This window comes from Plasmopara halstedii (assembly GCF_900000015.1).
Source record: "Plasmopara halstedii genome assembly, contig: Scaffold_526, whole genome shotgun sequence".
Taxonomy (NCBI): Eukaryota; Oomycota; class Peronosporomycetes; order Peronosporales; family Peronosporaceae; genus Plasmopara; species Plasmopara halstedii.
Window position 1 is genome coordinate 1,414,984 of NW_020187446.1, and position 11,197 is coordinate 1,426,180.

General features: G+C 42.6%; 1 protein-coding gene across 1 annotated transcript; it reads left to right on the top strand.

Moving 5' to 3' along the window:
• Positions 1-7,699: 7,699 nt before the first annotated feature.
• Positions 7,700-8,024, top strand: PHALS_11320 (uncharacterized protein; the record flags this gene model as incomplete). Its single annotated transcript, XM_024726895.1, has 2 exons — positions 7,700-7,934; positions 7,981-8,024. The coding sequence occupies 2 exons, from the start codon at positions 7,700-7,702 to the stop codon at positions 8,022-8,024; spliced, it is 279 nt and encodes a 92-aa protein (XP_024577526.1).
• Between the last annotated feature and the right edge of the window lie 3,173 nt (positions 8,025-11,197).

The window sequence follows — 11,197 nt, forward strand, 5'->3', positions numbered from 1 at the left end:
GGTACTTTCAAATATGAAATGATTTACTTAAAAGCATCTAAAAATTCTCGATTAAAAGGGGAACTGATAAAGATACATCTCGGCTTCCTTAATGAGAATGGCTTTAAGGTCGTCCGTCAGTCTAAGAAATCGCACCTTTATTAAAAGCCTCGTTAGGAGCAGGTACTAAAGGGTGCAAGGAGTGAAATGAAACTTCAAGCGCAAAGGTGATTGCTTTCGTGCAAAGTGTGAGCCCTAGTGTGATCCACACATTGATGGGGATGTGCGTACATTACACATTTGTGCATGTAGGATGATGAGACTCGCTAAGTGTGTTTCAGCTACCGGTCAAGTATCAAATTGGTGAAAGCCGAAACTCACTTGCTTACCGGAAGCGTATGCGCTGGGAAAACTTGCGTTTTCTTCCGACACGATAAAGACAGTAGATGTCATAGCAGTAGCGGTGTCGGAGCGATGAAATCTGAGGATATCTCTTCCACGTAAACAGATGCTAGGAGACAAAAGCGCTATTGGCGAGAGCACTGGACCGAGACGGTTAACGTGCTAGACATTGGAATGTCCGAGTTGGTAGACACCAACAGTGTATTGGACAGGAGTCCCGAGCGTGGCTCGCGGGCTGATCGTGGAGTGGCACGTGAACCACTGAGCGCTGCTCGAGTATCAAAGCAGTCGCTGCATTTCATGTGTGACATGGTTGCAGCCCTGCTAAACCCGCCGGTTCGCTAATTGGTCAATATATAATTGGGTTACTCCTCGATCGTGGAGCAGGTCGATCCTCCCGCAATCTGCTTGGAGGAGCTGTATCGTTTATGGCAAAACGTTGACTTAATCGAGTGTCTCAACGTGTTTTCGACACCGGTATGAGCCACATTTTGTATGCACTCTCGAGCTACCTCATCGTATGACGTGAATAATTGCATCTCACAAGCGGCTTGGAATTGTATTGCATCCCTCATAGAAGAAATTAGTTCATCCAACAACAATTGGCAAGATGCTTTGTTATCAGCATTTCTGCTTAGGTTTGTAAGGCCGGTTGTGATATTGCTAAAGCAAACTCACGTATAGCACAAAGCGCGGTTGTATTTTCTTCGGGATATTGAAAGTGTAGCTCAACGACTGTCGGCTACGACAGCAAGCGGTTCGATGGAGTGGATCGCAACTCGTTCTAAATAAAAAAAAAATAGACTACAGGGAAGGCATGTGTGTGTAGATCATATGCATCAAATAGAAAATATCTTGCTATTTAGTCATGTGTATTTCGTCTGTATCTGGCGTCGGCATATTGCTATCGAATATTCCGGCTCTTGGTCATAGCGTCGCGCACTCGGCATATTATGTTCAATATCGTGAAGACAATTTGTGTTATGGGGTTTATATCAGCAAGACATATCAAATCAGCAGTCCCTCCCTCACCAAGATTGGAGCTTCCATTTCGCGTGGTCAAATGGACAGAAGCACTGACCAAGCCACGTCTCGGAGTAAGCTAGCAGACGCATGTTTTTCAGGTTTTAGCGTATGCTCAATGAGAGAAAAGCACGCTCCAGCACTGTGGCCTCTCCGCTTTGAAGAACATCCTGCAGCAGGACTGCCGTAGCTCTTTGCGTAGAGGAAGCTAAGCTAAGGCCACCGACCTTACGTTCTATACGATAGCCAGTACAAGCGTAGTGTATTGCAATCCGCTACCTCCAAGAGTTCTAAAAAAACAAAAGCAAGGCAATGAAGCTCTCCCATTCAAAATTGAAACTGAATTTATTTGTTTTATTTGCGGCAGAGCCGCTTATATCTAAAACCTAATTTATATGCATAACTACTGGCAGTCCCGCCGCGTAGTGGTTTCTTGTTATGGTGTAGCCATAATATTGTGTGATAACACCAACTTGTGTAATTCGCACCTTCGTGCGGTCACACAATCTTGTGTGACCCATCCTTTCATGCAAAGGTACGTGTAACCCCGTTACATCGGTGTTAAGCTGGTCAGCGCTGTAACACAGCAATTCTTGGGTTGGATTGATAGGTGCAAACTCGTTATTCAGCAGCGTACCCCATATTGTGTCTGACCCGTATGCTGTACGTATAATCTCATCTAACAGGCGACATCTCCATCGTAGTGCATTACCGGGCGCTTATATAAGCATGAAAGGATCGCTATCTAATTATTTTCGGTGAGAGATGTGATACTGATGTTGCCAAGCGCAACCACGTACGATCTGCATCGATCACACAGGAGCTGAAAAACAGTCAAATGCATCCTGAATTTGACACGAACATACTTTTAGCAAGTAGCCCTTGTCATTAATGGAGTACTTTCTTTGTCGCTTTGAGCTGGCAAGACTCGTTTGAGGTCCATACTGCTTCCAACTTGTCTACAAGTACAGCCACTCCATCTTGAGAAATTTGGTAAGCCCGTGGTCGCATACATAGTATTTCTGCCTGAAATTACGGTATGTGGATCTGTTCGCGCCTGAACATACGATTGCTTGCAAATTTGTGAGCACGCTGAAACATAGTTCAATATGAGCTAAGTTGGTTTTACGACCGAATTGTCGTGGGTTTAGCGATTGGATTCCACCGTGTCAATCCTTGACTAGATATGAGTGAGATGGTCACATCAACTTCATAAGTCACATTTAAGACTTTGTCTCTGCCCTATCACATTGGTGCCAGCAAAATAAACACCAAATTTAGCCGCAACACATTCCTCAGCCCAAACGACTCCCGTTTTATCACGTATTTCCAGTACGCAATATTCTTGTGCATGGTAAACACAACGACTCTATCACAGCTGATGATATTAGCGGGGATGGATACGAAGTTCAGGGATCAGTCGTTGTGTAGTCAAATCTAATTATACCTTAAGGCACTGCTATTGGGCACATTAGTGAATATCAGCACTTCAGCGGTAGAATTGCTGAGGAAGCACTCGAGCCCCCCCCATTCAACATGTAGAGATTCGAAATCTCGACTATATTCGTAAGGATTTATCTGCAAACCCCACGCCTTTGTCGAGCGGCACCAGTGACGTCCGTCATTCATTTTCAAGAATATTTATATTTGGCTGTGCCATAACCATATCGAGAAGTCGGTGTCCAGAAGGCTGCTCATCGAATCCACGAAGCGCATCTTATTTAATCCACAAACGGTTGAGCTTTGATATAGTCTCATTCCGCGACCATCTGTCTATCAGCGATAGCATAGATGTCAAAATAGAGCTGAGTCAACCGGTACCGCGCAATCAGCATTCCGAGCGAACCAAGCTATTTGTAGAATTTTTGAGGAAGAAGACACGTGACCATTTAATTAAAAGAAAATATACCCCATCACAGTATGGGAAACAAGCAAAGGGAGGGTCCGACACGGAAACAGGATATTGTCAGAATCATTTATACTATATTATGCTATTTCATTCATATAAAATATTTGGTTCTTTGGGCCTCAAAATCTTTAGAACCTTGACAATCATAAGAGATGAGCTGACAAAATTGGTCATGCTACACACTAAACAATACTGCGTCTGTGAGCGTTCCCATCTTGGTATGGTAATAAATCAAAAAGTTTATGCAACAATTGACGTAAATACTCTGATTTGCGGTAAGGATGAACTGCTTATAATTAAAGCAGATGAAGCCGGCTTTGATTAGGTTGCGTACTTGAGACTACGTTGAATGAAAGTCCAAATGTAATAAAGGTTTGTCTCGATCGCATAGATCAAGCACGTCTCGCCACATAGCGGTAGTTACTAGTGAATATGGAAACGATCACTTGACGCAGAGAACATGAGAAATAATTTCGGTACTAAAAGATGGGGCTAATTCTGACCTTATAGGTGCTGAGCTACCTATTATTGATGTTTAAAGTGTTATCGACCACCGAACGTCAACACAATCGTTGCTAATCAATGACAGACTACCCGACGCGACTTTTGGCTCCTTTCCAATTTATCCGCAATAGGTCATCTTAAAGGTTGGGGGTCAGTTCGGGCAAAGCAAATAGTAGTAAATTTGCAATTTGGAAAGATTCAGCGTCTTAAAAGAAATGAAGCCGATTTAAAGGACGGAAATGAGATTGCAGAGCCGAAATCAAAGCTATGATGTGTTAGTGTGAGCAATAAGCATTAGGAGTACTGAGCATAGAGGTAACTACTCAGATGGAAGAGGATAAAGATGCTGGAGCATCGGTTTCTGATTTCATACTTGATGTCGCTTCAGGTGGCACGCGATCTGATGCTAGGGCAAATACTTTTGCTTAATTGGGTCATGTGACGATTGAGGTTTGGATGAGGATGCCAAACATCAACTCGAAGCATCCGGTATTTCGAAAATAATTCTGAATCGTAGAATAATATCTCCAATAGTGTACAATCGGTTTAGAAGTGACGCTCAAACATAATTACTCTTAATTGTCGCGGAATCGCGGCTCCTAATTCAATATATATATATTCGTGTCGGCGTACAACGAGCCATCTTGCTCCTCTTTAACTTAGCAAACTTGAAGCGGGAGTGATCGAAAGAAAGGCTAGCGAGGTCGATGAATAGATGAATTAAAACCTTAAAGTGTAAGATAAAGGGGATAGTGATTACAGGGAACCTGATGCCGGGGTGTGCACATTGTAAACTATAATAGCCAAATTGACTGATGGCCCGAATGTGCTTGATCTTGATGTACAATGAAAAGATTGTTTGGATTCTTCACCAACCAACCATGATTACACCATATATACCTAATGAATAAATTGCTATTAATATGAATTGCTTTCATTCAATTCGGTGAAACATACGAAATCCTCATGTCTTACAGCCTAACTAAAAACCATCAAAAGCTAGAAGGGGGCAAATTCAATGAAATTAGACGCGGTAATTGAACAATTTTGCACAAGACAAAGTAATCTGTTAGGATCGAGTAGTATTGCAATAAAGATTGTAAGTATCGGCAACTCTTTCTCACCAAAACCGAAATCGCTTTGCAATGCTGTCAGAGAAATAAAGAACATTCATAAGAGCGGTATTACGTTTGTAGAGGCATAGATTGCATTTACAGCGGGCCATCCAAAGACCAATGGTCGGCGAAATGCGTTGATCGCGCGATTAGGACAGCCTCCAAAGACCATGCGCAAAACGACCGCAAGACAGGAACGGCGTATTTCCACTCATTACATGCACGTTAACAAGCTGGTGTCAAGCATCTTAAGTGAAATTTGCCCAAATATTGCTTTGATGAGTAAATCAATTCAACAGGAAAAGCATGTAGGCGAAACGTTTGCCCGTGAACACCTTATCTGAATCATCACCAGTTACATGACAACGACAGCGGCTACAAGGACCATTGTGTTGATTAGCGGGAGCACCACGATAGAGACAATCATAACACGAATAGACCGCCAACCTCATGCTTGAACTGGCAAGTTGCTTGACGCCGCAAACATGCAGCAAGATATTACTTGTTGACACGATCCACATGTGTGCACATAAGCGCTCAACTGTTTGTGCATGTTGAGCTACAAGAAAAAAGCTCTCACTTGGCCCTTCTTCCTTTCTCCACCACGGTAGTCTCTTGGTGGTTGCGAGAGTGTCTTTCAGCCTGCTTTGCATGATGTCCCCATCCTGAAATACAACCACATGTTTTGTACCAAAAAAATCCGTGCTGTGAAGCTGCCAACCTTAGCTATGAGTGGCGATGTAAATCTTCAAAAGGCGCTCTGCAGGTTGTGTCTGACTCGTTCGCTGCGGAGATATCATGTCGATAGTGTTGACACTACTTTAACAATATATTACTAATAATCTGAGCTCTCGCAACCACTTTTAGTCGAAAAGTAATCTTAATTTGGGAGAGGGGGTAACCGACACGTGAGAAGTAGGTCTACAACGTCGTTATTCGCATAAGACGCATAATCTTTATCGATCACGAAAGGCTTGGAGTCGTGTGTTTATTGTAACTTGTCAAGAGAATATTCATAACAAGAATTGTCAATGACTCGGTAGTTTATCTCGGCGCCGATATTTAGCGCAATCATCGTCCATGCCAATTAGCATCACCCTTGAAGCAAACCACATCCTGTGGAAAACGCCGCACCATCACAGACGACGTAAAATACTCGGTGTGCATCCGAAAGTACCAGGATAGGGGTACATACAAGGCTCTCTAATGTGGATCAAATTGCACTCAACACTATTTAGCATACTCTCAGCGGAGATTGGTGAAAGGTCGTCGACATGTCAGCATAATTTGCAGTAAGCTTGTGATAGTAGCTGACCAGGCTAAGTTAGTTCAAAGAATTGGTGTTGTGGCAGTAGTCAGTCCGCTTTGGCCGTGGTCGCTGCAGCATCTCCACGAAGACGATGGTCGAATAAAGCATTCAAAATAAATGTCGTCTGCGCAAAAGGCTAGATTCTCCATGTTGACAAATGTTTTTGGTAGCTAGCTTATTAATGCGCATGTACGTGAGCATACTTCGCAAGTGTACAAGAGCGATGTTGAGATTTGCTCCGCGCAATTGTTAACGACACCCTCAAGATAAGTTTGTAAATATGCTTGGTGAGGCCCAAACAATAACGATTAGATGTTTTTGATAGCTATACAAACCCTGTAAAGTTAGTTTCTAGCATACCATCCCGCTCGGGGTGTATACTTCAGCGAAAGGGGTCTTACTATATCTCATAATCAGATGAAATTAACCTTGATTAGGTCGACGGCGCTATATTGCTGTACATAGTATGCCCGATCACGCTGCTCTACCGCAATTCTTTTTTAAGTAAGTGGTATTCGCGTTGGTTCCGTGGCTGCATTTCAGTGTGAGCAATTAACTCCCTGCTGTTAGCATTCCTGACACAAAAAGTAGTTGCCGAGTTTGAAGGGGTCCTCTCTTTAATCTGTCATTCTTCGAGTTTTGCACAGAATATGTGTAAGACACTGATTCCTTGGCAACGGCGTGTCACGCACTATATTGTAGGTCAATCGCATGACGATCATTGGGTAACACCTCGCGGTATTCCTAAAAAAAATATTATCCACAAAATCTGTGAATTTAGCTGTCCTGATTCCTCCATGGCGGATGAAAGGTGCAGCTCTTTATAAATGCTAGCTGAGTTTGACTCATTGTCTTGCAATATTTTGTATGTATCCCTTGGTAATAATTTCCCGGACTCTACATGAGCGTAAGGGCGGGGACAAGAATGATCTGAGTGAACAACCTTAGCACTTTTTTCACGAGTGTTCACAACTTTTTTCGTAATTTCACGCAGCCTCGAGACCGTGCATAGTAGGTACGTACCTGGTGCTGCTGACTTGTTTGTATCGTCATACCGGGACAAGGATGAATCATCCTCAGACAACATCAGGAACCAGCACAAATACAGTCGTCTATCTCCTCTGAAATCAACCTGGAGAATTCGGCTTTCAAAAAATTTCAATCTATCTGAACATGACCAAATCCTTAAGATTTTGGCTCAATGCGATCTTTATCCGTGTAGCGGTGGATACTGAGGATCACAGCCGCCATTGGCTTTAAAGCTGTGATGAGTACTCTTGTCGATATTGTTGCGCTTCATTTTGAACTATCCGATGCCTTTAAAAAAGTGATCCTGCTTTCTAGCAGAGGAATATTCAATTTTCACCAACCCAACGGCTTCTTGTATTTTAGTGCTATTCTCCCAATACACATGTTTTATCTCTTCCAGAAATGATGGTCTTTTCTTTTGACTGAAATATGTGCATCTTGGTGCCCCAATTATATGATATTTTGGTCGTGGAAAGACGATCCATTCACCGTCCTGCAATTATGAGTGTGCTCACATTTTCGGCTAACGATGTGTTTTTGGACAAAATATGCTTAATCATTTCATCCCGCGACCCCACCTTCTCCAGCCTGCGAATTTTATCAGCGTTGAGCCGTATTAAACTTCTCGATTTCCATCGGATCCAAATCCACAGGCTGTATGGAGGTATATTTGTCTCTATTTGATGTTCACGTTTACCGATGGCTCACAGGGCTGCGATCGCTCAAAATAAATATAAATTGTCTCACAGACTAGGTCATCTTGCTGCGGCAAAACAGTTCATTAGCACCTATAAATCATCTCGAGGTAAAGTATAAACCAGGAAATCAGAATGCTTTGGCTGATACGTTGTCACACATACCGTGTTATGAGCTTACTCATGTCACGACGGTGACGTCGTTAGTGACGGATTTGATTCGCGCCGCATGCGCGGGTGATGATATGTGCGTAGCGCTGCTACTATCGCTCGAGAGCAAGGTATTCACATATAACGTACGCTATCTCCATGGTCATCCGGGGCCACTCCATCATTTAATTTTTGTGGTACAAGCTGCTCGAATAATGCAGTGAGTGTATCCGTTATGCGTATACTATCGATCGACATACGATCGTAACCCTAAATCCCTTAATTTTCGTCGGACGCGCTGTCGTCGGAGAATCTGTCTACTGCTCTCCATTCTGGCGTTGATGCTTCTAAACCGATTGCTCGGCCTTGAAAAGACGTTGAGACTACTCATCAGCTAGTTATTTCAGCAAGTCGGCTGCTTTAAAGGCGTGTAGGTCCAACCGCAAAGCCCTTTTTCGATGTAAAATCTTGAGATTGTTTTATCGACAAGAGTGAGCAGAACAAGATTGGACTGCGATCGAAAGATTATAGTACGAAGAAGAAGATTTAAGCTTCTCGGTGCTACCACGTACGCTGGTATAATTATTCCGACGGTAAAAATTCGTTAGAGCGCGGTACGACATTGGATTTCAATGTTCCTGGTCTTGTGCAGCAGTACCAGAGTCGTCTAACGGTGCATCTCTAGCGCGTCAAGACTGATCGATTGACGATTAACCATCATTTGGTGATAATCATTCAAATACGAATGAATAACATCATCGCATTCTTGCTGAGTCGAGCGTTGGAGTGTTCGTTAATGATAAGCGCAACAACCCTCAATCACATCAACGCGACAAACTTTGTTGCAAAGCAGAGCTACGTGATGCGCCTCCTCCCGCAAACGATACCAAAAATATGTTCGCTGAGCTTTTTATTCAATGTTTGACTTGCAAAACTGGTATTTTCTTATTACATCATTGGGCAGACCCGTTCAACTACGCTAGTAGTAAAGAGCGTATTACATTAATCAACATCGTGGTCGCTGTCCTGAACCGTTCGAACTAAGTGTATATCTCTTCTAGTGTAGATCAAATTGCATTTCGGAACAATGAAGAATTGTAATATGTGATTGGGTACAGATTTGCATCAGTGATTCCATCGGTGTGAGGACTAGTCGTTAGTGTAGAGGACTATAACTAGTTGCTATGATTGATGATGCTGAATGGTTTGTCGTTCTTGCAGCAACGGCTTTCAAAATGTGGACTCGTGCTATAAGAGGCGTCGGTTGTACCGCCGCTATTTGATGTTCATCTCATATCGGCTCAGACACCAGATATGAGATGTTGTGCCTCGGCGTTCTGACTTTAGAATTCACTTTGCCTTTTTCCCTTCGACTTTCAATGTTAACGCTATCTTCGGAGTGAGTGATTAAGTGAATCAACGCTGTCTACATGATTATTCGATATCATCTTCACAGCCAGTTGGAGGGTTTCTGTGCAATTTTTAGGCTGTATTTAGGGCGTGCTACGCGCGCCATTCGTCAATAAAGGAATAATCTTTTTCCCAAGTTTATTGCTCAAGTTTATCGCTCCAACTGGTAATTTAAAGGGTAGCGCAACAGAAGGACAATAGTGGAATGTGTACGTACATCATGACAGAATTTTAACCCCAATTACAAAAAACACATTCTCACGCTTTAGTTCGGTAATGACCTTTTACTCATGTTTAGTACATACTGACATTTAAATCTCAAGTGTGACAACATCGTGCGACAATCACTCACTCGATTTATCAAATCAAAGCAAGCCTTCAATAGTTTAAGAATAATCAAGAGACGTAGGAGACTCTGCAAACTGTCGCTCAGTGCATGAGAGTGCATGTCGTGAACGCAGATCTTTTCAAAAAGAGTGAATATATGATTATCTTTCAGGATGCAATGGTAGTATATTTGATAAACAATTGCTCCGTACCCCATTATACCTATTAGACCTAAGCCCCTCCACACCCTAATGTGTCGTAAGGCAAGAGCTTACTTCGAAACTAGATTTTTCACTTCTTAAAACAATGTTCCACATGGACTTTACAACCTTCACTACATGCCAACACAATCATGCGGAGGCATCAAACCATCTGCCGAAAAAATAGTAAAATGTTTTTCTTTTGGAGTGTCGACGTTTCAAGTAATGACTAAAGGTTTTGCTCGGATTAACATGAAACATCTATTTTAATGTACGTTCCGATTCCGTTGGGTGACAAACACAGCAACGCAATCTGACTGCTAATCGTGAATCTTTCCACTTCAAACTTCGTTTAAGCACCAAATTGGTGCATACGTCACTTATTTCAAACAAAGTAAACAACGATCATTGACGACAAAGAGGTGGAGTCGACTTGCGCTCATGAGAATGCTGACGGAACGTCACACCGTGAATAAAATCATATTTAATTTTAAGCATCTGTCTGTAAACACCTTTTGGCGAGGCCTTAAAGCATTTTGAAGTTAAAGCACTCACACGTCTTCTCTCTGCTGTTCCTGCTGTATGCTCGATTGACCACTTGATATTTATACCATATCGCCATCATAACGACAGCTTAACCCCAGATCTTTCAGTTCATTCGTCCCCATATCATTGATAAAGCGCATTAGAACAGCTCCAGCCTACCAAGTGCAGCATCAAAGTCGTAGCATACCGTCCGCACCAGTTCGCGCTTCTTGCGTTAACATCGCAACTTTTAGTGCTAATGAGCGGTGATCTTTAAAGCACAGTCTCTGGAATAGACATCAAATTGTTAGAAATTAGTGCGCAAGTTCGCTTAGTCTAACAAACATGTTTTATACTCACTCGGTAGATCTGGCCAGAAGCAAACGGCAGGATGAATAAATCTCTTCGGTCCATACAACATTTCACATTCTGTGCGTCACGGTGGCGCGTAATTTTAAGCGTTCCGCCGAATTATGCCGTAGATTGGTAGTAAACTGGCGTGTCAATGGAAGTAGCTTTAAAGGTCGAGGATGATGCTTTACAGCGCTTTTCTCGAGCGCACTTAAGCGAGATATACCGACTCATTATGAAGTTAAAGAGTCAATTGCAAAGAATCAAGC